The sequence below is a fragment of the Nannobrachium achirus genome (genome assembly GCF_963921795.1).
Source record: "Nannobrachium achirus genome assembly, chromosome: 11".
Classification (NCBI taxonomy): Eukaryota; Metazoa; Chordata; class Actinopteri; order Myctophiformes; family Myctophidae; genus Nannobrachium; species Nannobrachium achirus.
In genome coordinates, this window is record NC_137820.1 from 59,336,693 (window position 1) to 59,363,288 (window position 26,596).

Genomic DNA, 26,596 nt, shown 5'->3' on the forward strand with positions numbered 1-26,596 from the left:
GCAAATGTTGTACTTTTACTCTGCTACAATTATTTGACAACTTGATTTATAGATTTTGATTATTAGCCTACTACAAAACATACATTAACCATGTTCAACCCTATGTATATATCTCTGTTGGCCACTTGAAAGTTAAGATCTGTATGAAAACTTGAAATGAGTATTTTTTTTTACTTCTGGCATTTGAGAGTACCAGTAGGCTACTTTTACTTGTAACAGAGTTGTTCTATATTGCAATATTGATTGTACTTAAAGTAGACAACAATGTCAGTAGGCCTACTGTTTCCACCACTGAGTGAGGAACTAAGCCCATACCTACCTACCTCCCTCTTTCCATTGTAAATATCTATTTCTCTTTTACTATTATTTATTTTTCCCTTGTTAGCCTACCCATGCAAAGTACTGTGTTCTATCCGTCTTTCAGTGTTAGGCCATAAAAGTGGTTCCTGATCAGCTATTTTCGGCAGAGAGGTATGGTGTAGAGGGGGAAAAGAGCAGACTAAGTACATAGTGAAAGGTTAAGTTTATTAAGTATTGACGTACGGTTCAAGTGGTTAAATATCTGAAAACACAAATAGAAAATGAATCCAAAATACACTGATGATTGTGCTGTCAAACAATGAAACTATATGGAATCTATGAACAGGTTGTGAGGGTCCCTGCTTCGTCTCTCTCTCAACTATTAATTAAGGGGTCCTTGGCCTGAAAACGTTGAGTATGGATGTCCCACGCATAGGTCCCACGCTTCTCCGCTTTTTGATCCTTCGCCAAAAGAAATGTCACAGGATCAGTCAGCCAATCTCAGGTCCATGCGTCGGTATGACGCATAATACCAGCGACATGTATTGTGTTGTTGATTTTTGTTAGCAGCGTGTTCCTTCTTATAACTCTATGAACGTGTTAGGTTTGGAAAGGAGGCTCGCAAGAAATGTGTTCCGATTGTCCACAAATGTAGTCCAGATAATGTAGTTGTCCAAAAGATTATCTGGTGTTCACAACTAATGTTGGCGAGATGACTTCAGCTATTCTCTCTGCATTAAATGTCCTGACCAAACCTCTCGGTAAGTGAACACTGCACACATGTTTGCAGTAGACATCCGATCCTGAAACGGGATAGCACCGTTAAGTTACAGCTGCTGGATCGATTTGAACATTTGAATCTGAAATATAAAGCGTTTTATTATAAACTGCCCCCTTCGCATAGATAGCTAGCTGTTGCTACTTTATTGTCTGTCTCGCCACACAACTGCGAAGTTGTTTAACTTTCTGACTGTGTCTGTAATAAGTGTGTGCATTATTTATTTGTTGAATTTGGTATGAGCATTAAGCTACAATCTGGGACTTATGTTCCATAGATTTAAACATATGTAACTGTGTGGTAGAGTCTTATGCAACATGATCACTAGCACTACTAAAGCCGACATCATAGTCGCCTGGGCGGTGGAGAGCTTTACACCGCAAGTCCCAACACATCTCTCTGTTTTTACTATAGAGCATCGCAGTGAGGTGTCGGAAGCAAGCTGGCCATTCATATTTACAATAGGATTTTTCATTATCAGCCACAAAGTCGTAGCAATTCAATGTACACTTACCACTAGGCTGGTGGTTGTAAAATGGTTCCATATGCTCCTGTAGAACCCCCGAGTATGTATGCAATCACTCTAGTTTTATTAAAAACACGTTTTAATCAAGATCGCACGGAGAAGAACTGCATTTCCCATGCTGCTAAACGTAAAAACGACGTCTGTGATTGGTCTAGCTTCTTCTTCTTTCACATATCTTGCGGTTAACGCGGAAGTAGCTTACTGCCCCCTGTCTGCCCGGCAGATTATTGCACATCAGCAGAACTGCGTGAGCGAATACTTTCTTTTACAAATATGATGCACTGTGTTAAAGATGACGATAAGAGAGTCCACAGAGATGACAATCACTACATTTCAGGCCATATGCTGGCCTGGACAACTAAACTGAGCGTGATTTAAGGGCTGTATTTCAGGAAACAACAACAACATTCGCAAGGCATTCTGGGAGTGTAGTTTCCGCGATTTTAAAAATAATGATGTACACAGTCTTGTACCCTGTCCTTTTTTTCAGCTTCCTAATTAATCTTTGCATTCAAAAAAATGTGAATATTGACATGATCCCTCTCCAGCCGAGGTGGCTTTGTCCAAGGCTTAAAAACGTTTAAATAAATACTTTATGAAATGTCTATGGAAGAAATGAATGCGGAAAACGCTTCCGACACCAGAGTGAGGACGGGGTGGGGCTTCAACTGCGATGCTCTATCAGACAGACAGGCTCTACACCCCGTTCACTGATTGGTCGACCTGAACCGGTCTAGCATCTGAACCAGAGGGAGGCGGGGGAGGACTTCACCGTGGGCCCCGTGACTATGATGTCCTGCACTTATTTTCTGACTTGCGGTGGAAAGCTCTCCACCGGTGGATAGCTCTCCACCGTACACTCTGATACGGCCTTACCACCTCTGCAGTAGTGGAGGTGGTCTCGTGGGATAAGAGTCGGACACAGACAGATCTCACTTGACTGTACCCTCCATTGACACTGCCAGCCCATTCATGAAAGATAAAAGTCCTATCTGATCGTATTAAATAACAGTAAACTCACCAATACGGACAGCTTGGGTTATCCTCCGTCTCTGATAAGTCTAATGCTTATAAACAAAACGCCATTGACATGTCCTGAGCAACTAGCTTCTGTAAAAAAAACTTGTGATCTTTCTATATTGTGTTAGAATTTGTTTTAAAATCACTCAATGTCCTGCACATATGCCATTTTGAAACAGGTGGCACACACAGGATGTTGAGTGATTTACAATGAGCGCTTCCCAACTTAAAGCAAGAGTTTATTTACAGAAAGATGCTCATAACACCACCAATTTTAAAATTCCTAGGGTTGCCCGGGGTTGTGCATAAGTAATTACATAAGAAAGATCCATATGTCTGTCCATAACAGAGATTGCAATGATATCCCAACGTGGCTGGAAGCAAGGAATAATGTTTCCTTTATTAACGTCTCCAGAGGCCTCTGTGGGTGATGGCCAGCCCTCCCAGCAGGAGGCACTCGTGGCAGCACTACAGGCCAACCGAGCTCTGCTGTTGGAACAGCTGCAATGTGAGAAGGGCCTTGAAGAAGTGAGGAAGCTGAGAGAGGAGGTGATGGTGGAGGCGACCTGGTTCTCTAGTGACACAGAGGACGCTACATGGAACTTTGTTCAAGAGTGTCTCCTCTTGCTCCTCGCCTTAGCCAGGCACCTCCTGGTCCAGCTGGCGCTCTTCAACCAAAACTCTGCTGCCCCAGCAGCAAGGCTGCGCACCCCAGAGATGGCTCCACCCTTACCCCCGGATGTCCTCAGTGTAATGCAACAAAAGACTCTCGGTGCAACTCTCCAGTTTGTGGTCTCACTGGGGCTCAGCCCCTACTTGGCACCGGGGGTGGGTGTGCCGCTTGGCCACAGGTCTGCATTCGGAGCGATGGTGGAGAAGTTGGTCCGTGGTGACGTGATGCCTGCGATGGAACGCCGCCTGTTCACCACTACAAGTGTCCTGCTACAGCTGGCAGATCTGTCGTCCCTTGCCACGCTGGTTTTCACGCGGCACCTCGGGGATGTCATGGCGGCGCTATGTCAGCTGGGTCACCGGCCGCATCGTTCAGACGGAGGCAGTGGTACAAAAGAGATGGTAATACTAATGCTTTCATACCTCAATGTTATGTTGAATGTCAGGTACAAACTGCACTGTAGGATGCGACTGAGTGAAGGGAAATGAGAATTAAATCTGGTTATTGGAAGTGTGCTGGTTGTTGGCCCTCAGACAACAAAGCAACTTAGCATTGTCTTCCTAGAGATGGAGTTATCCAAAGTCAGATGTTGAAATTCATGCTGATACCAAAGACACCAAACAGCCCTAGTACTACTCTACTAACACTAGTAGAGTAAGGTGTTTTGCAGTTGACATATAGAAATAGTTCTGAGTAATATGCTTTGTTTTCTTGTAGGCACTAAGCATCGAAGAGCGCAAGACGTGCAGGGAGGCCCTCCAAAACCTTCTTGGTAAAGTCTACCAGCCAATTGTTATCAAGGAGCTACTGATCCTCCAAGGCAGGCCAACAAAACAGGTGTGTGGGTGTGGGTCTGGATCTGGGTGTGGGTGTGGGTTACTCATATGTGAGTGTGTGTCTTACTGGATATTATAACTCCTAAAATGTACATTTAGCCTAAACAACCACTCGGAATTTGAAATTTCATGTTGTGTCTGTCTCTAATTCCAAGCCATTTCAGCTGCAATACCAAAATGCCTTTTGTTGGCAAAGGGGAGCTGTCTTTGGGCTAAAATTGGAACGATACAGAGAAGATTAGTATGGCACCATGCTAATCTTCTCTGTATCGTTCAAATTTTAGCACCACTTTACCCCGCCCACCTCATAGTGTCAATAGAATATATCCTCCCAAAAAGTACTGCCCTTTCTCGAGGGAGCCCAATTGGAAATGAGCCCAATGCCTACCTAGACTTGGGCAGATTCAAAAGAGTACCGTACAGACACGCCCATTCATAAAATCACTGAAATGAAAGGCAAGGCTTAGAGTTCATGAATTGGGTTTTTTGGGGCTGGAAGAGACACTGGGAAGACTAAAAAAACAAGTAAAAAATTTAAAAATTTGAAATTCATGGTGTAGTCCCTTTAAGAGTACATGTGATCTTGGCTAATGTGCAGCGTCTCTCTCCCAGCCTGTTCCTACAGGGGGTTCCAGTGGCACCAGTCGTAGGGCTGGTCTGGGAGCAGCTCCCCCGTGGCTCAGACGTCTGTGTGGTCAGCTGCTGTCTGAGAGGCTGATGCAGCCCAACGGGGTCCAGGCTGTTGTGAGAGCCATCCTGGAGGGCGGGCCAGGTGAGATCAATGATGGAGGCGGCAAAGAACATAGTCATGAAAGGAGAAGAGAAGTTTTTGCTTGTGTTTTGGAAACAAGGCTCATATAAGATCTTTAAAGTAGACTTAAGCATGCCTTAAGTGCAGTGTGCAGGATGTGTTCCTATTTCATTCTGTGTACTTGTCAGGTTTTCTTGTCCATTTAGCAGCTCTATTTATCAATTAGTTTCTTAATGCTAGTAACTGGCTGTGTCCACCAGGGGGCGACCCAGACTGGAGGAAGTGTGATAGTGTGGCCAGAATCTTAGCAGCTTGCCCTCAGCAGTCTGTGTCATCAGACAACTACTACAGACAGGTCTGCCCTCAGGTAAGACGGAAGACTGAGACACACACACACGCACGCACGCACGCACGCACGCACGCACGCACGCACGCACGCACGCACGCACGCACGCACACACACACACACACACACACACACACACACACACACACACACACACACACAAATGAATATGCACGTGCATTAATGGGTAAAGACACATGAAACACATACGGTTATTTCTGGAAGACAGGAGACAGGTCTGTTTTGAATTCTGAATGTTTTGAATGAATTCCTTTCGGGTAATTCCAGTAAATATTTTGTCCAGATTCTAGATCTGCTACACTTGAAGGATAAGCTCACTGCCCTGCAGTTCCAGCGGGTGGCCACTAGAGTGGTGGTCATCATTGTGGAGGACAAGTCACAGTTTGCCCAGCAATATCTCCTAGCTCCTCTCCTGGAACCTCTCCAGCGCTGTGCCACCCCCACCGGTCAGAACTACAATTATGTTATATACTATGTTAAATGCCATTTGTTCATCCCTAGCAAGGACCTTTGGTTTCTTTTGTCGAGGGCCATGTCAAAACAGGTTTTTGCCAATGCATAAATTAGGCTTTAGGGTCCGTGTCCACCAAGGCGCTCGCCTAAAACACTATAAAATGCTGTAGAATAAAAACATTTCAGCGCTCAGCAAAGACGTGAGCGAGTGAAAGCAAAATAAACGCTCAGCGCCTCATCACGCTGCTGGGGTAAAACTAAAAAACTGCTCCCATTGTAAACGATAGTAAACAAATGCTGCACTCAGGAAAAAACGTATTGGTGGATATGGCACCTTGCATCTGTATAATTGCTCTGGAAAAGAGTGTCAGGCTATCAGCATATTGCCTTCTTCGGCCGAGAAAGGCCGAAGAAGACATGGCACCTTTTTCACATTGGCATATTATAGCGCCACCAGAAGGCCACAATAATCTACCTGACCTGGCGGAGACCTGTCTTCAGAAGATTATATTATTATGTATTTTCGACTTAAATGAGATCACACCAACAAGTATTAGACCGTAGGATTCACAGTTCAAATTATGTGTTGAGGGTCCTGCTGTACAATGTCCAGAGATCAAGTGAGTTTAGTGTAGCAGTTAATTACTTCTGTCAGTCAGTTAAAATGAACTGTTCTGCACACTGACAGCTTCTTCCGCCTGCCATTACTTTGGATGGAATGTTCAGTGATATTTACTTGTGTGTGTGTGCGTGTGCGTGTGTGTGTGTGTGTGTGTGTGTGTGTGACACATGGGTCGGGTGTGTGTTATATTTTATAATGGCTTGATTAGCCTTTCACACAGTAGTTGTAATTGCCTATACATCTTCGTCCGTCTTCTGTTCAACAGCCCATCTCTGCCACTAGGTTGCCCATATGCAGTTGCTCTGTTTTGCTGTCCATTCTGTAATGCATTAGGCCACGGATCCCCATTTGATATGATTTTTTTTATCTGTGGAACCCCAATCGACACTGTAAAAACCCTCTGTGTTAAAGGGATATTACACTTTCAAAAAAACTTTTAGGTCTAATCAGGCTTGTATGAACACCCTGAACAGTTTTTAATTTGCTTCATTCAGTATTTAGATATTTGATGTAAATGTTACCAGCTCCAACACGCCCAGGCCCTCTCCACATACACACCCATTGTAACTTCAAACTCCATTTTAACCATGATAGATTCATTAAAAACACACATTATTTTTTCTGGTGACTCATAATACCCTCCTAATACGTGAGCAGACCGTGTTTTTTCAATAACTTTTTTCATTTATTTTCAATAAAATATTATTGTATTTAATGTTTTCCATTTTCCCAAAGAATTATTAAAAATAAAAGAAAAAGGTTATTGAAAAAACATGGTCTGCTCACGTATTAGGAGGGTATTATGAGTCACCAGAAAAAATAATGTGTGTTTTTAATGAATCTATCATGGTTAAAATGGAGTTTGAAGTTACAATGGGTGTGTATGTGGAGAGGGCCTGGGCGTGTTGGAGCTGGTAACATTTACATCAAATATCTAAATACTGAATGAAGCAAATTAAAAACTGTTCAGGGTGTTCATACAAGCCTGATTAGACCTAAAAGTTTTTTTGAAAGTGTAATATCCCTTTAAGTTCCATTTGTGCACACTCAAGAGTTACTGTTACTGACCAATAACGGTGCATTTGCTTCCTAACTTATTAATCATTTAGCTGGGCAACCCCCTCAAGAATCCCTGGGTATCACTATGTCCACACACCCCACGTTGAGATCCAGTTTTGTCATATATATTTTAATAAGATAACTGCTCACTCCAGATGTTGGTGTAAATGTGGATTGTAGAGGGCATATCATAAGTAAACCTTTTGAAGGGTTTTCTACATCTGTTTTCCAGGTGATTCTCAGGTTACTGTTGAGGAATTGGAGCTAACACGCTGTGTGGAGGATGTGTACAAGGTGAGAGGGAACCACGTAGAATACAGTCTTATTTGTGTTATCATGATATTGTCAACTGTTTATTACACCTCTACATCTTTACCCATTTAGAACGGGTAGGCCTACACATTATTGTGTATCATTATTTTATGCTTTAACTATTGAAAAATAGCAGATATACAAGCTCACAGCGCGGCACCGAGTGCCGCGCTGCGAGCTTGTAGAAGTGTCTTTTGAATCCTTCACTGAATGCCACCCTTTATTTCATTTTGTTTAATTTCAACTTTTTATGGGGGCCAAAATCATATTTTGTACTTAAATTACATATATAAATCTATGCTTCTATCTATCTTACAAAGGAACAAATGTATATTTATATATATATATATGTCACCGGATGATAGAGAAACAGGACGGTCGAGAAACGTAGCACTCGTCATGCAGCACGGGGCGGAGCGGAGCCGCTCGATTGTCCACGACATTGCAAGCGGCGCGCAGGCCAGCGGACCTGCGCGCCGCGAAGAGCGGGCCAGGGCCGCGCGGCCGGCGGAGCGCCGCGCGAGTTACAAAGCCGTGGTGAATGCAATCGTTACGGCCTGGGCAAGCCCACGATAAACGCCCTGTCCAAGTGACTACAATGGAGCTAATGGCTAAGCTAGGCTAGGCTAGGCTAGGCTAGTAAATAAAGTCGCAAATAGAGTCGCACACGAGTGACGTCAGCGCCTTCACTAGTGAATGGCTGTTGTCGCCACCTGGTGGTGATTGGTGTGTGGTGAACGACAAAACAAGCGCTCTTACATAGAACGTCCTGCGTTACCCAAACATCCGGTAACATATATATCCTATCATTAGATTTGGGCTTCAATAGAACATGTGTAAGATGACCTAGATCATTATGATATATACTGTTATTATGACTGTGTGTGTGTTCTAGAGTGCAATGGCCTTTGAAAACCACCAGGTGGTGGTCTCCTACTATCTGATCGCCATTTGGAAGACACGAGGCATCTTTTTATTTTTTTGATGGGGGGAGCGCTTGTTTTTCTCCAGGCCAGCCATATTAGCATACTAGCCCAAAACGCTTATGTCGCCTTCGATCCGCTGGATCGCGACAATGGAGCCTATTCATATGCACGATCAGAAAGTAGAGCTCACGCCCGTTCGAATGAGTACCTATACATCTCTGGGAAGCACGGGGAAGTGTATAAACGAAACGTTTCTAGTTAACATAGAAAACAATATGAGAAATGTGGCCGGAACCAATGTGTGGCACTGTGTTGCCCGTCGGACGGTCCGATCGGTGCTACAGTCAAATCGGTCCGGGCGGTGCTACAGTCAAACCGGTCCGGGCGCAGAATTTTGAAATTAAAATTAGGTTATGAAGTATAAAACTTTTGATTAATTAAAAAGACGTAAAGTGCGTAATTGGCACTACAGATCAAAGACGTATAGTGCGTATTTGGCGTTCAGAGAGTTAAGGTTTTTGGAAAAACCTATGTTTCTATGTCAGCAATCTGGCCAGCCATCGTCAAAGAAAATGTCCTTTTCACTTAACTGGAGCTCAGTTAGTCTGTTCTTGAGACACTACTATGTCAGTGGTGCTCAAACCTTTTCATTTGAAGGACCCCCAAAATGATATGTACTTGGCCACGGACCCGCATCTCAAAATATTTAGTTCCAGAGACCACCCAGAAGCAAAATTTTAATTAAAAACCTTCGCTTTGAAAATGCATATATTCAAAGATTTGCACACATTTTCACGACTTTTTCACAAAAATAGCAGATCTACAAGCTTGCAGTGCGGCACTTGGTGCCGCGCTGTGAGCTTGTATATCTGCTATTTTTCACTAGTTAAAGCATTCAATAATTCTAGGCCTAAATGGGTTAAAATAAACAAGACAGGGTCTGATACCAGTGGCTCCCGTGTGGATCTCAGACTGCATCTGGCCAGTCTTTGACGTCAGTCATCGATCTATGACGTATGAGCAAGGTTCCCGATCTGACCGGCATTTTACTTCCATTATAAAATGTGCAGAGATCTCCATACAGTATACTATGGGCATATTGGTCAGATCGACGGTGCAACGTAGGTGTGGGGGCCACATATCGGTCAGACCTCTAGAATCTAGAGTTCGGGCCTATCTTTCAAAAACTAGATTTGAGGGCCATTTAGAGTCTAGATGGCCCTCACATTTAGTTTTTGAAAAATAGGCCCTTCCTGCCCTTGATTTGGGCACTGTATTATATTGATAGTTGTGCTTTAGGACACTTTATGTATATATATTTATATATATTATTTGTTCCCTTTCTTGTTGTACCTTGCTCTTACTGTACTCTGTTCTTGTTTTTTCTTTTTATCTTTTTCATACTTCTCTGTAACTTTGTAAATAACCTTATACTGCTGTGCTGCCTCTGGGCAACTGATTTTCCCCCTTGGGATAATAAAGGTATCTATCTATCCCTCTTTGGCAATCATAGACAATTGGAATGGAATACAAAAAAATAATGATGCATGATTATCACATGACTCCAGATATAATTTGTACTAAAATCTGTAGGTGTAGTAGCAAAAAGTAGTAGCAAATCTAGTTGGCGGAAATTTGCATGACCTACATTTGGTGTTGCATCATTGAAAAGGTTTGGGCTCTCCTTCATCTACTGGGAGGGTGCATCAGTCCAGCAGTGTCAGAGATAATTATAATCATATTATTATTAAATTGTCCTGTTGGCCTGGCAAAGACAGAAAAAAAGCTACTTTCAAGGTTAGCTCTGGACAAATGCAGACAGACTAATTTGTCTCGCCTCTTACGGAAAAGAGACCCTAGTCTCAATAAAGGTTAAATACATTACGACACCACACTGCAAATCATCCCCGGTACATTGATTCAGGTATGATCCTTTCCTATGTAGGTCTGGGTGCTTGGGAACAGCGCTTCAGCTCCCATGTTGAAGGCTCTGGAGGAAGTGCTTCCTGTTCTCTTCACACTGCTGTGTTTCACCAAGCAGAACGTCTCCCACCTACGGTACCGTCATTCATTATTGCTCACTCTGTAATGGTTTGGTTCTGTATTGTCATCATCCTTTTCACCTTACAAGCCAATGGCTGGCAGGAGGACAATGAGAACACGCTCCTGGACCAGAGAAGTGCTGTGCATGCTGCATTGGAACTTAACATTGAAATGAAGTGGTACATTAACCCACTGAGGCGTGACAGTCTGTTCTCTGTGTGTGCTCCACAGCGCCCCCTGTCAGGAGATCCTGCTGTGGTACTTGGGTCACGCTGAACCCTCTGAGGCACTGGCAGCCCTGAGGCAGCTCTCTGGCCTGGGGGGGCATACGTACGGGGTGCCACCAGACTTTCACTTCACTCCCGGGAGCGAGGGAGGGGCCAGACTGACCCCCAAAGAGTCTGCCAGGTGACTGGCACTTGACAACACAGTCCATATTAATGAAACATTTGAAGATATTTGTATGTGTGGGAGCGGTGGTAGAACCTCTTTCAACTCTTGTCTCTCCCTCTGCCTCCCAGTGATGAGGACGATGTGTTGTATGAGCGTCTGTCAGGGGAACAGTGGAGGCTGGATTGTCTGATGCAGCTGTTGGCTGAGCTCAAGGACAGTGACTTGCCTGGCGATTTCTTCCTGGAGCTGCTGCAGGTGCAGAAAACACACGCACGCACACGCACGCACACACACACACACACACACACACACACACACACACACACACACACACACACACACATTCAAAGTACATGTAGGGCAGGGGTCTTCACCGTTTTCAGGCCAAGGACCCCTTAGTTGAGAGAGAGATGAAGCAGGGACCCCCACAACCTGTTCATAGATTCCATATAGCTTCATTGTTTGACAGCACAATTATCAGTGTATTTTGGATTCATGTCAATTTGTGTTTTCAGATATTTAACCACTTAAACTCTCAATACTTAATAAACTTGACCATTTACTCTGTACTAAGTCTGCTCTTTTTCCCCTCTACACCAAAGCTCTTTGCCAAAAATAGCAGATCTACAAGCTCACAACGCCTCGCAGCACAAGGCTTGTAGATCTGCTATTTTTGGCTAAAGTTCTCAGAATATGGACACTAGAATTCAAGTGGTTAATATACAAAAGGAGAAAAAAAAAGTTTCTATCACTCCAAGATTTGGAGGACCCCCTGTAGTTACTCTGGGGACCCCCTAGGGGTCCCAGACCCCCTGTTGAAGACCCCTGATGTAGGGGGTAGTTTGACATAAACTTTGTGTTTTTTTTTTCCACTGCAGAAACTGACCAGCTGGACCACAGAAGAGGATGAGCAACAGGAAGTGGAAGTGGACACGTCGGCCATGACTCTTGTAGAGGTGGAGCAGCAGCTGTTGGGGCGTGCTGCAGGCCAAGGCCAGAGGCTGGCCCTGCTACAGGTGTTGGCTGTGGTCTGTGATGTGCTGCCACACACCCTGCTTCTGAGGAAAACCACACAGGTGAATGGGACCACTTTGTACTGGAGAAGCACAAGCACAATCTTAAGCCTAATTGTTCTTGGTGTCTGATGGTGTCGCTACACCATTGTGTTGCTGAAGTATAAAGCGCCCTACAGACGGACGGCGGCTGCCGCTGGATTTCTCTTCTCGCGCTGCGGTGGAGACACAAACACACTCGCTCCACGAGTAAACGCTGGGCGGTATTTCACAAAGATGATCACAATCCAGCTCTTGCCGCCCGTGTGCGCATGCACGAACGAGCATGCGCGCTAGAATTTCACGGGAACGCACCCGCTCGCCTCGCCTATACTTCTCCGCGCGGTTCAAATAATCGTCCGCCTCTCATTGAAAATGAATTGCTAGCTAGGGGGCGCCTGGTGGCCTAGTGGACCAGGCGCATACCATATAGGCATTGCCATTTCGGCATCAATGCCTGTCGGCGTCGCCGGTTCGATTCCCGATCCGGGCGACCTTTGCCGCATGTCACTCCCTGTCTCTCCCCCATTTCCTGTCAGTCTACTGTCCTATCCAATAAAGGCAAACAGCCCAAAAACAAATCTTTAAAAAAAAAGAAAAAAGAAAATGAATTGCTAGGACGCGTCAACCGCGCTCCGTCTGAAAGGCGCTTAACTCATGATTTGGCAGGTAAGGTGCTCAACATTCGGAGATAACCGAGTAACGCTGAGCTATACATGAAGGAGGTCAACGTTACTCAAATATGATACTTAACCACAATGCAGGATTAGATGTAAGTGTTGTTCCATTTCTATGCTAAACAACTCAAAATACTGCACTGTGGTCATGATATGTGTATTTGGCTTTGCTCCGACAGCATAGAAGTGTCCATAAATGCCTGAGTTCAACACGCCACATTCATACCTTGAGCACAAACATGCACATGTAACCACTAAGGCCTGTAGCCACAAAGCACCTCAGTGTACGGCCCAAATGTACTGGCATGTGCAGTCTTTGGACAAGTATTTGATTTATTTCTGATCAGAGCCTAACTTAATCTCAAATGCTGTGATTCACTCTGAGGTGCTCTGTAACCGTGTGCTTGGCATGGCCAAACACCAGGAGATACATGGCACAAGTGAAGTATGGCATTTAGCCACACGGCTACAGTTAAAGTTCCAGCTATCAACCTTTTCTTTTAGAATTAAAGTGTATTACCCCCTCAGGCCGGGAACACATTTTTGTGTATTACAGTACATGTACAGTATGTAGTACAGTCATTTTTTAATTGATATTTAAGTTTTTCAGATTGTTCTCTGTGAAAGCCAAAGGTTTAAGCTATCAAATAGTTTTGGAATTTTGTTTCTAGCTGCTACAGAAGCCAAGTAATACGTTTTCCAGAAAAACAGTGGGTTCAAATTGGACGTAGGTCTTTATGGCTTTTTTCAAATCTGCTTTTTTCTAAAACTGAGGGCAGAATCTTTAGATTAGGATTTCATCAATGGCAGACAAACGAGAATGGTGGAGTCTAAAGCCAGAAGAAGAAGAGAAGAAAGAGTTGGATAGAGCTCATTGGGAAACTAAAATAAACATGGGAAACATTGGAGTCTATTCCATCCTCATTGCTGAGGATATCCTTTGAAAAGGCAGTGCAGAGCACAGGGCCCCACAGGTAGCATGAAACCCATACACAGTTTACAGTACTTAAGTCCTGTAGGGCAACATGCATTCCACCAGGTTTATGAAAATATCGGCTCTCTGTACAGCAGATTGTTTTGTTTTGCCTGAATTTCAGGAGATAGTATTTGCAGGGTGAACAGCACTTCACAGCAGTTTGCCAGAATATATTAGTTTCTTAACCTGCGTTATCTGCTTGTCCTATTTGAACTCAACGCTCTGACTACTATTGTTCTGCCACAGCACATTTTAAAACCAGCCTGTTTCAGGAGACAGTATTTGCAGGGTGAGCAGCATTTAGTTTGGCAGAATATATTTGTTTCTTAACCTGCGTTATCTGCTTGTCCTATTTGAACTCAGCCCTCTGACTACTATTGTTCTGCTGCAGCACATTTTAAAACCAGCCCTGTGTTCCTCTGGATGTTCTAAGCAGGCCACGTTGAGTCATGCTACCACACAAAAATAGCCCATTTCATCTTCCTCTGGGGGTTACAGTAATGAGAGTGAAAAAAATATATAGAACAGGGATTTGTAAGCTATCCACTGAGTTGACAACTGACTGTCGGCCAACTCTGTTGACTGAACTCGTTCTATTTCCTTAAACATTTTGAAAGTGGTTATTCCTGTCTTTTGGTTTTATGAATATTTAACCAAAGAAAAGTATTAACAAGAGCTTGTGACTAAATACCTACATTTTCCAGTTACTGAAAAGTAATGATTTTGGACGTACAAGGTTCCTGACCGACAGCGACGATGTGGTCATTTTGCCTGAGAAAAAAACTTTCCCTCACAGATGAGGAAACGTCTGATAAACTTTGCTGAGCTCTTATTTTTAGCCATCTTATCTGTGGGTGTCCTAATAGGTTTTTAGAGGGTTTGGCTGAGCTTTTTTTCAGTGGAATGGGGCTTGTGTAACGGGGACCCCCTTGAAAATGAGATGCTGCATCTCAAGCGGCGTAGATACCATAGTCTTGGAAGCTACTCAGAGATACCCACAAGTCTCTTGATCTTGAGTCCGAGTCGCGAGTCTTTGGACGCATAACACGTGTGCGTTGCCTACCCAAAAATTGCAGAGCTACAACCTATCAATACACCTGTCATAGCGTGTCTAAAGCTTACAGATCTGTTCTTTTGGAATCGTGACTAATAACGCACAACACGCGACAGAGCAGGCATATAGACATATATACAAAAACTACGCATTTTGCAAACAAAATAATCCTGTAGCACTGTAACATGCGCACGTGGGCATGGTGGCCATATGTAACTTGACGTTAATGCTTTGCACAATAAGTTACGTGGTGTTGATGAGGTATTAAGTAGCTGCAGCTGGTGCACTTTTAAATACTTTTTCTCACAGATAATTCTACCATCTTATCAATGATGATGTTAGATAGATGCTGACAGATGCTGAGCCAAACATATTTGTTTTGCACCGTGCGTGCCAACCTTGAGATGAAACTGGGCATGCTGGAGAAAAAAGGAAAACGTTCTCTCACGCAAAATCCTATCATCTTATCAAAGTTAACTGAAGTTAAATAGCTGATGCTGAGCTAAACATATTTGTTTTATTTCGCTGTTTTAATATATTAAATGTTATGATGAAAGGCTCTCGACATAGCTGAGATTAAGGCTGCTCGCAGCGCGCAACGAAAAGGAAAGGGAAGGAAAGGACAATATTTGTCTGGCTTTTCATTCATTAATGCATGAAATGTATTGTGATGCTACAGCCTGGATGCCCCGTAGTAGCGATAAAGTATTGGGTAATAAAATCACAATATATTGCCATATCGATTATATTGCCCATCCCCCCCAAGACTATTATGGTGGTTTGGTTAGTGGCTTTCTTATCCTTAATATTAATCACTTGAGGCTTTAATCGCACAGATACAACCTTGTGATAATATAACCCTATCTCTTCCAAGTTAAAACTGTACCATCCTCTTGTCCAAGGTGGTGGACTTCATGGTCTCCCTGCTCCAGAGGGCCTGTGCTGGTCTGGACCGATCCCCTGCTGCTGCCACGGAGAGCCCAGTAGAGAGCCAGACTCTCAGCATGGGCATGGGTCTGGTCGCCACCCTGCTCTCTGGTCCTGAGGTACAGAAGCACACTTCACACACTTCTAAGTGATGCAGAGCTACATAACATTTATTTTTACACACGTCTCCCGCTGCTGATGTGGTGTGCTCTTTCACTTCCCTTTTTGTTTTCTCTCACATCTGTCATACTGCATCACATCATGGTCACAAGCTTCCCAAACTGCATTAAAACCATTAACATCAATATACAAACAAGCTATAAAAATCATGGATCAGAAACCAATGAGGTTTTGTACAACCAAACAGTTTTTTAAATGTCTACAATACATAATCATGTCTCACCTCTGTTCTCTGGACTGATACAGAGACGTCCAAGCTCTGGTAGAGCAACACGAGCTTCAACAAATGGTGACTGTATTGTTCCCACCTGCAGTAACTCATTTGGACAGTCTGCCTTCTCAGTTAAAGGGGTAGACCTTTGGAACTTGCCTACCGTTTTAAAACTAGAGACGGATGGTAATGTCTTTTACAGAGGACTCAAGTTATGGTTGAAATCAAATCAACTGTGTTCACATGAATAGTTTCTGTTATTTACCTGCTGTGTGATTTGATTGATTATGGCTATTTATGAAGTTGTATGTCCCACACGCTGATGGGTCAGATTGTGGTATGTTAGTTCTTATTGGTAAACACATATTATAATTTTTTGTACTTGATTGGGTTTTAGATTAGTATTAATGTTTATTGTACTTGATTGGGTGTCCAATGTGATTGTGATGTCCATGTCAAATAAATAAAACATAACATAACATTATTATAACAACTTACAGGTCGGTGCCGAGGATTATGCACCTATGAAGAGGCTCCTCTCACCACTGGAGGAGCTGTCCCAGAAACACCCTGACGTTGTGATTCAGGAGCTGGCGTCTAGCCTACGAGCCGTCATCGCCACACATGGTGCCTGCAAGTTGGAGGACTTCCCACAAGCTGCACAGTCTTCCACAAACACTGCTACGATGCGAAACAACTGCAGCGGGGTGCCTTCTGAGACAAAGCTAAAGATGCAGTCTCAAGCAAGAGATTCCCAGCTGTCACAAAGTAGCTCCCATTCACCCGCTGCGCAGTCTAGACCCAGTATACACAAGGCTCCCACACATCCTGCTAACCATGGAGCCCCTGCACAGCCTACACACACCCCCAAACCTGTCAGAACTCAAGCCAGTTCAGTGGCTGGTGAAACCCAGGCCCAAGACAGTACTCCAACCCGGACGGATCCAGTGGGTCCTGGGCAGACCAGACACACCAACCCCCCTGTGGGGCTTGCACCAGAAAGAGGCCAGACAGGAGGTGAGAGGAACTCTACTTCCACCGGGCTCTTTTCAGATTTGTTGTTGGAGGCGTGTGACCCTGACGTGCCCACCAGAGCAGTGGCCCTCAGGACTCTGACACGGATGGTGCAACAGAGGGACTCGCAGGCTGTCCAGGCCCAGGAGAAAGTCCTCATGGTGGGTTGTTGAGTGGCATTCTTATCCATACTGTTATCTTAAGTAAATCATTTTGATATTTTATGACAATTCAAAAGTAAAATGAAAGCTAGTCCTTAACCAAACTTTGGCAAAAGAGGCACGCACCGCTGTAATCTTATTGCTCCGGGTGATGGTGCAATTAATCATAGTCAAAGTAATAAAAAAAGAAGGTAGGCTTTGTTTCACTTTAACAAAAAAATATTACTAGGACCACTTCAAAGAATTGCAGATTAATATCTCATATCCAGGAATTCACAAAAACACTTCCACTGGCTGTCCCGCTAACAAATGGCCCACAATTTCACACATTGCATAATATAAGTTCCAGTCATACTGCAATATCCTGGGTTGTCTTGTTTATAAAACTCAATCTAGGTTGGCCTTGATGGATGTTCATCCCATGGGCTTCCTGTCCTCACTGTCTTGCACAAATACCTTATAGTAACAACAGGGCAGTAGAGCTGTGGGTCAAGACGTGTGTGTGTGTGTGTGTGTGTGTGTGTGTGTGTGTGTGTGTGTGTGTGTGTGTGTGTGTGTGTGTGTGTGTGTGTGTGTGTGTGTGTGTGTGTGTGTGTGTGTGTGTGTGTGTGTGTGTGTGTGTGTGTGTGTGTGTGTGTGTGTGTGTGTGTGTGTGTGTGTGCGCGCGCGCGCTAGGGATGGGACGAAATGAAAATGTCATATCACGATTATTGTGACAAAATAAATCGTGATTTACGATATTATCGCGATAATCAAAATCCATTATCCCTAGGCAGAACATTTGCCAAAAAATAGCCGAGCTTGTAGATCAGCTATTTTTTGGCAAAGATATTTCACATACGTAAGTTCCTTTTACCAATTATAGAGTGTTTAAGTGGTATATGCAGCTCAGCAAATAAAAGGTGAATTGAACCCAATGCATGACGGTGGACGATATCACGATAAATTAAATCTCCACAATATGATTATGGTGAGTGTTTTTTTATCACAATATACGATAATATCGCTTATTGTCCCATCCCTTGTGCGCGTGTGTGTGTGTGTGTGTCTGCGTGTGTGAGTGTGCGCGTGTGGGAAATTCCTTCTATAGGTAGTTTTCCATTGTCTGTGTCTCCTGGGACTCTGTGTGCATGTGTGTTTGGGTGACTATGTTTAATAAATGAGCATGTTGAACCTGTAGCCCCAGGGGGGATGAGGGGACAGTGGGCATGTGGGCAGTGAGGGGAGGGATTAAGATTAACTCATTTATTATTCACTGTAATGAGGGCACCTTAGACTAGTAAGACGCCTCAGGGCGACAAGCAAGGTCGCCCCATGTCTTGGCCATCTGGCCAGTGATGTATATCGGACCAGTTACCCATATATGGAGACCCCTGGTACCCGGAGATCATGCTGTGAGAGCCCAAACATGCTTACTCAGTTATTCATTATGTGAAAGTCCTATGACGTCTATGACATCTGATATCATACATACAATCCCTTTTATTCCCATACATGGAGATCCCTGTCTGTAGAACCAACCACACAGATATGGGCTGTCATGGCCATATATTGATTCTGTTAGTGTGGTATATATGGGCATTCCCATATGAAGTCACTTTAGTTTAGTTATGGGCTTAATATTGATGACCACAGTGATGTCAGAGCGCCAAACCCATAGACCGTAAAAAAACGTACACGTCCGGACGGACAGAGACATGATGTGCTGTTTTACATGCTAAACTGCGACCTTCGGTCCAACGTCCATTTTCCTGGTGCGGAACATTTGCCAAAACATAACAGATCTGCAAGCTCACAACTGGTAGAGTGAGAAAAAAAAAACACTGTATCAAGTGTGTACGTTATTTACACGTCTGTTTTACCGATTATAGAGGGTTTAAGTGGTACCGGATATGCAGCTCGGCAAATAAAAGGTGAATTGATCCTAGACTTCCCAGTGCATGACGGAGGACAATTTCACGATAAATTTAAATCTCTGCGATACGATTATCATGAGTGTTTTTTTATCGCGATAAACGATAATATCGCTTATCGTCCCATCCCTAGTTTGAAGCATCCTTTTCACCCATGTACTGTAGAACTAAACTGTCAGGCCCCTCTCATTCTCCACTGTCCTGGAGCCCCATGCTGTTCCTGGAGGCTCCTCATCTTCTCCTTGTTCACCTCCCTTGAGAGGGCAGCAGCTCAGCATGCACCCCATATTGTGCATTATGTTATTATTTATTTCCTCCAGCTCTCTGTCGGTTGGCTTCTTTGGCCCAGCTCTTTCATCCAAGACACTATTTTATATATCCATGCTTATCTTTGTCACCCCCACCCCATCTCATTTGATCTTCTGCCTCACCCCCTCTCCTCTTTAACCCTGCATCATCTCCATGTCCTCTACCTGGGGGTAGACCCCTCTCCTCTTTAACCCTGCATCATCTCCATGTCCTCTACCTGGGGGTAGAGTGGTTTATTCCCTTTGATATTGGTCGTAAATGTGGTTCGGTGCGATCAAAAGCTGTGCTGTTCTCTATTGCTGGAGTGAGCACAGAGTAGACTAAGCAGCATTATTTGATCTGTGTTTCTAAGGCTTTTACCCCAAGAAACATTATGTACATTTCAACAACTGCTGGCAAATCAACTTAGACCCTGTCATGTACCTGATCTGTCACTGCTCCAATGCTGCACAATGCTCACATTTCATTTTCTATATTCCCATTCTACTCACTGCATCTGTTGCTCTAATGTACTGCCACTCAACAGCACCTTCCACCTGCTATTGAGTGATCTGTAAAATATGTCTACTTACTACATTCTGCCCCAGCTATGGTTGTGCTCCGCTATATTGTGTTAATTTTCATGTATCGTAGCAGCAGCAGAAGTATGTTCCGAGTGCAATAGAAGCAATAGGCTTACTTACTAGGGCATTAACGGCTTTGTGACTTTTGCAAGTGGACTCGACTCAGTAAAAAATCACACTTGTGTGAACTGAGCGGTGGAGGCTGTGTGTGTGTGTGTGTGTGTGTGTGTGTGTGTGTGCGTGCGTGCGTGTGTGCATGCGCGTGTGTGTGTGTGTGTGTGTGTGAATGTGAGTCTGAACAACAGCGCCCCTCCCTTAACATGTGTGGTCAGAAAAGGTACTGCAGGCTACATACAGACACGGACGGACGCATACATACATACATACCCACACACACGGCCATGTGTGTGTAGGAGACGGTGTGACCACCGCTCAAAAATGTAGTTGAAGTTGACTTTATCGGTTGATGACATCATCACATTGACCAGGGGGTGAACAACGGGGAACAAACCCTGAAAATGACTTACCTCTGGACTTCATAGAATAGCCTAAAGCGATCCTTTCTCCCTTAATAAGGTTTTTGTTTTGATGTTAATATTATATATTCCACTGCAGCCAGCATTCAATAATAAGGAGAGAATCATTCTGCCCTTGACAATAAAGAACAATAAGCAATCCTACTGTTTTAATGATGTACACACACACACACACACACACACACACACACACACACACACACACACACACACACACACACACACACACACACACATGGAGCAAAAGTAATGATAAAAAAAAGCTGATTTTTGTTTAATTTTGACTTTTTTCTGACTGTCTCCTCCAGCTCTTCTTGGAAAACCTGGAGCATGAAGACTCGTTTGTGTACCTGTCTGCCATTCAAGGTATTGGTCTAAAGCAGGGGTCTTCAACAGGGGTCCGGGACCCCTAGGGGGTCCTCAGAGTTACTACAGGGGGGCCACCAAATCTTTGTGTGATAGGATCATGATTTTTTACATTAACCATTTGAACCCTAGCATTCCTATTCTGAGTGGAACATTAGCCAAAAATACCAGATCTACAAGCTTACAACGCCTCGCAGAGGTTTGCAAAGTATTTGACGGTTCAAGTGGTTAAATGTCTGAGAATACACATTACTCCAACATGATGACAGTGCTGTCAAACAAGTCTAAGCGGTCTAAGAAATCTATGAACATGTCTAATCTGCAACACAATTTTATACAATATGTAGTGGGGGTCCCTGCTTCATCTCTCTCTCTCAGCTAAGGGGTCCTTGGCCTGAAAACGTTGAAGACCCCTGGTCTAAATAAGATATCCCGATTATTCTTTGCCAGTTAATTTAGATACTAACGGACTTCACTAAAATGGAATGGTCATTAGAGATAGATTTTCATATTTTGCATATACTGTAGTAAATATCTCTTCAGCGGAAAACACACATAATTGACTTTAACTGTTGAAGGCGGAGCAGAGAGAATATCAGGTCTCATGTCCTCCTCCTGCAGGCCTGGCTGTGTTGTCTGACTCCTTTCCTGAGAGGATCCTTCAGAAGCTTCTGGAAGACTTCCAGCACGGCCCGTCCCTCCCCTCCTCTGACAGAGAGCGCTCCCTGGAGACCCGTCTCAAAGTAGGAGAGGTCCTGATGAGGGCCAGTAGAGCTCTGGGTGAGCATCCACGTACCAACACACGCACATACACACATGTACGCACGCACGCACGCACGCACGCGCACACACACACACACACACACACACACACACACACACACACACACACACACACACACACACACACACACACACACACACACACACACCAGTGTTGTTTTTGACAGCAAATGTTGATTTAAATGTTGAAGCCAGCAAATCCACCACCAGCCCCCCACCCCCCTTTCCACATCCCCTCCTAGACAGCCAGGGGTGAAAAGCAACTCAAGTACTTGTACTCAAGTACTACAGTTGCAGTGTTGTTTTTGAGAGCACATTTTGATTTAGTTTTAGTCATAGTCTTTTGAATAAAATCTAATTTAGTTTTAGTCATAATTTAGTTCCCTGAAAAGTTTTAGTTTTAGTCTAATTTTAGTCCACTAAATATCATAAGATTTTAGGCGACTATATCTACAGTTGATTTAGTCAACTAAAATGTATTTTGGCAGGCCTTGATGGCATCGTAATGACTGATTTTACACTTGGTTGTGTGCTGAAAATAGCAGATCTACAAGCTCACAGCACGACACGTTGTGAGCTTGTAGATCGGCTATTTTCAGCATGCAACACCTGATAGCAACCAAACATAAAATGACTCTTTTCAGCACTTTAGTTTTTGTCAGTGAAAAAAACCCAGTCGGCAAACATTTTTCTTTTTTTGTCATAGTTTTAGTCGACGAAATCAACACACACACACACACACACACACACACACACACACACACACACACACACACACACACACAATTTGCGTTATTGTGAGAACATTTCAGCGACTTAATCACACATTACCCTTTATACTGTATACCTCCTTGACCGGAGTCCCACAGGGCTCTCTAGTTGGCCCTTTTGTCCCTCTAGTCGACACTTACATTTCTTTGCCGAAAATAGCCGCTCTACATACTCTTTTTTTTTGTTATTGTGAGAACACTTCAGTGACTTAAATACAGTACATTTAACAAACACCGTCCGTAACCATTAGTCTTATTCATAACTATACCAAATAAATATTTCTAAATACCCTAACCTTAAATCAGCATGATGTAATGTAAAGTGATTTATTGCTCCCAAAATGTAATTTAGTATAGAATGACATACAAGAACAACAGAAATAAGAACTGTAAATAGGTTGAAGGGGGTTATTGTCTGTATCTGCCGAGGACGAGGGTGTCCATCCCATTTTCTAGACTCCTGGGAGATGGATTGCTGAGGTGAAGCGCACCACCTACCACCAGCTCCCAGTAATTACAACACGTCTTAATTACTGTGCTACTCATACGCCCAGGAATGAACCCAGAACCTTGTGGTCCAAAGGTTATTAAATTCCATGACAGCTGTCTAATATACCATATAAAAACCTTCATGGTCTTGCACAGCGATTCCAAACCTTATTTATCTTTAATGTATTTATTTTATTTCTTTCACAAATTTTCAAAAATGGCAGCATCCACAAGCTCACAACGTGTCCCAATGCGTTACATTTTGACCTTGCGGATTGGCTATTTTAGCTATGAATAGAGTTGTCCCTTGAGATGTGTTGCCCTCTGGTGTACCTTGAGCACAGACATTTTGAAATTGAGTTAGAGTGTGCAGTAAGTTACCTTTCTGTATTGCTCCAGCTCATTTCGGATGGTCTGCGCCACACGTTGATGCTCCAAAATAGAACCCAACTCTGAGAGGTTTTGACACATCGAATTGACGCTTCCAGCGTGGCTACAGCCATGGTAAACAATGTGTTTGATAACACACACCACTGTTCTGAGTTACTAGGGCCCACGGTGGAGGGGCCGTCATTTATTTTATACTTTAGCTATTGAAAAATTGCAGATTTACAAGCTCACAGCGCGGTACCGAATAACGCGCTGCGAGCTTGTAGATCTGCTATTTTTGAAAAGTCGTGAAAATGTGTGCAAATCTTTAAATATATGTATTTTTTGTAACTCAATTTGGTAACTAAATTTTGCTTCTGGGGGGTCCCTGGAACTAAATATTTTGAGATGGGGGTCCGTGGCCAAATACATATCATTTTGGGGGTCCTTCACATGAAAATGACCCTAACCCTAACCCTAACCCTAAACCTTAGATGGATGTAAAAGACACTTATGCAAAATGTTCAAGATTTTTCAAAGATAGCAGATCTACAAGCTCGCAGCTCTATAGATCTGCTATTTTTCAATAGTTAAAGCACAAAATAATGCGTAATAATGCGTTCCCAGTCTAAATGGGTTAAACCCCCTCTCCATGTGAAGAACATTCATGGGGGGCCCGCAGTGAATCCTTGTACCCAGGGCCCAGAATTTGGTGCGACACCCCTGATCAAATCTGCAATAAACAACAGTGTGCAGGTTCTATTATAATTTTTATGCTGATCCTCTGTTTGTCCTGCACCTGATTGCCAGAGTGGATATGCATGCTCTACATTTCTTATTTATAGAAAGCCAAGAATCTCCTCTCTCACACAGTGCACTCAACTAATGTGTTCTTTTAAGGGACATCCTGATGATTTAAGTGGAGAAGTTCACTCACAGAAGCCACAACTCCCATTTAAAAGACATGCTTTTGATTCCAGGGTTGATACTCTAACCACCCAAGGAAGCAGTTATGTTTTGACAGGAAGTTTTACTCCATCAGAAAATGGTGATTGATTGGTTTAATGGTTCACAAACGTTATTATCCCCCCCACTGGGAAATTCTGCGGCAGGCTCTCCCAATATTAAACATCTGCTAAGAGGATGAAATACACAAAATAAACGTGATCTCCTTGTCAACACCATCAACACTTCACCACAGACGTCAACGTTTTCAGGCCAAGGACCCCTTAGCTGAGAGAGAGAGATGAAGTAGGGACCCCCTCTACATCTTTATATTACAAAAGAGTAAGTGATCTACTTCCGGGTCATGTATCGCTAACTTAAATACCAAACCACTTGGCCAAGATGTACTACATATGTACTAAATATAGCATAAAAATTCAAACACCCTCTAGTATTGTATAAATGTGTGATGCCGATTTTCATAGATTCATAGACTTGTTTGACAGCACTGTCATCAGTCTATGTTGGATTCGTGTTTTTAGTTAACTTGACCTTTCACTCTGTACTTTCACTCTGTACTTGGTCTGCTCCTTTTTACCTCTACACCAAACCTATTTGCCGAAAATAGCCGATCTACAAGCTCTCAAAGAGCTTGTAGATCGGCTATAAAGTTCTCCTCAGAATAGGGATGCGAGGGTTCAAGTTGTTAAAGAATGATCATATCACAAATATGTGGCGGCCCCCCTGTAGTAACTCTGAGGACCCCCTAGGGGTACCGGACCCCCTTTTGAAGACCCCTGGTGTTTCAATACAGGAAATGGGGAGAGAGAGTCAGGGAGTGACATGCATGCTGCATGTTCATTTGGCCCGGGACTTACTGTCAAGCATCAGAGCCTACAGTATGTGGTGCGTACCTCAACCACTCGGCCATCCACAGATACTCCTCCATGATCATAATATCACAATCACAGTCATTTCCCTGCCACCATCTCATTGAGTTCACAGAAAGGTTCGCTCTACTCATATTTACTTTTAGTAGTTCTTCTGGACAGCTTCAGGCAGGGTTCCTGGGTGCGGAATCGGATGAATCAATGAAGAAAGGTATAAACCGCACTCGCTTAGTATTCTTAAGAGTCTTCTTTATTAAAGATGCAGCAGCAGTTTGAAGTCGAACAGACGTGTTTCGGCTCTAGGCCTTCATCAGTGTTACTCAATGTAGTGTAACTCAATGTACTCAATGTAGTGTAACACTGATGAAAGCCTAGAGCCGAAACGCGTCTGTTCGACTTCATATTGCTGCTGCATCTTTAATAAAGAAGACTCTTAACTCATTGACTGCCAAGGCACGAGTTTCACGAGTTATTACAGTACTCCCAGGCTGCCACAGCCCGAGTTTCCCGAGTTGGAAGCCATTTTGAAAAAAAAAAAAAAAAAAAAAAAAAAAATTTTTTTTTCAAAATTTTTTTTTATAAAAAAATTTCTAAAAATGCCTCAAATGTATTAGGCATGATCGCAATTGCGAAATTGCATGTTTAGCCCCATAACAAACACATCTTTCAAAATGTCAAAAATGGCTGTTTTGTCTGACTTTGAAGGCTTGTATCTCATGAATGCCTGAACGGATTTCCAAGCGGATTTTTTTGTTTGAAAGCTGTTAAAAAGTACTACACATATGGTGCATGATCTAGGCATGGGCGTGCACGATCCGTGCACTAAAAATTGATCCGTGCACTAGAAATTTGGAAGGTGGCAGTGTTTGTTTTGTCTGACTTTGAAGGCTTCTATCTCATGAATGCCTGAACGGATTTCCAAGCGGATTCTTTTGTTTGAAAGCTGTTAAAAAGTACTACACATATGATGCATATATGGTGCATGGGCGTGCACGATCCGTGCACTAAAAATTGATCCGTGCACTAGAAATCTAGGATAGTGGCAGTCTGGTACTTGGGGGCCATCTTGAAATGGCATTCAATGAGTTAAGAATACTAAGCGAGTGTGGTTTATACCTTTCTTCACCATCTCATTGAGCACATCATGATGAATTTGTTGTGCAGACACGGCCCACCAGCTGGCTATTAAGTTTAATAGTTGATGGAGTGTTTGTGTCTGCAGTAGTCTGTGTACGATTAGATAGGAAAACATTATAAAAATACATGCACATTCCATTGCCCATTACAATATGAGCTGTATCAATACAAAAACAAACATCATTTATGTAGATTAGAGCAGAAGGAATCATTCC

General features: G+C 43.4%; 1 protein-coding gene across 1 annotated transcript in view; it reads left to right on the plus strand.

Annotated features, from left to right (window-relative positions):
* Positions 1 to 980: 980 nt before the first annotated feature.
* Positions 981 to 26,596, plus strand: part of tango6 (transport and golgi organization 6 homolog) — a 38,397-nt gene continuing 12,781 nt past the window's right edge. The window contains exons 1-15 of the mRNA XM_080736501.1: positions 981 to 1,061; positions 3,040 to 3,698; positions 4,015 to 4,134; positions 4,746 to 4,905; positions 5,145 to 5,251; positions 5,535 to 5,697; positions 7,618 to 7,679; positions 10,569 to 10,681; positions 10,898 to 11,074; positions 11,188 to 11,314; positions 11,938 to 12,135; positions 15,721 to 15,864; positions 16,637 to 17,311; positions 20,941 to 20,998; positions 21,620 to 21,778. Coding sequence (XP_080592627.1) covers positions 1,013 to 1,061; positions 3,040 to 3,698; positions 4,015 to 4,134; positions 4,746 to 4,905; positions 5,145 to 5,251; positions 5,535 to 5,697; positions 7,618 to 7,679; positions 10,569 to 10,681; positions 10,898 to 11,074; positions 11,188 to 11,314; positions 11,938 to 12,135; positions 15,721 to 15,864; positions 16,637 to 17,311; positions 20,941 to 20,998; positions 21,620 to 21,778 — 2,971 coding nt within the window. The 5' untranslated portion in view covers positions 981 to 1,012. The remainder of the gene's footprint in view (positions 1,062 to 3,039; positions 3,699 to 4,014; positions 4,135 to 4,745; positions 4,906 to 5,144; positions 5,252 to 5,534; positions 5,698 to 7,617; positions 7,680 to 10,568; positions 10,682 to 10,897; positions 11,075 to 11,187; positions 11,315 to 11,937; positions 12,136 to 15,720; positions 15,865 to 16,636; positions 17,312 to 20,940; positions 20,999 to 21,619; positions 21,779 to 26,596) is intronic.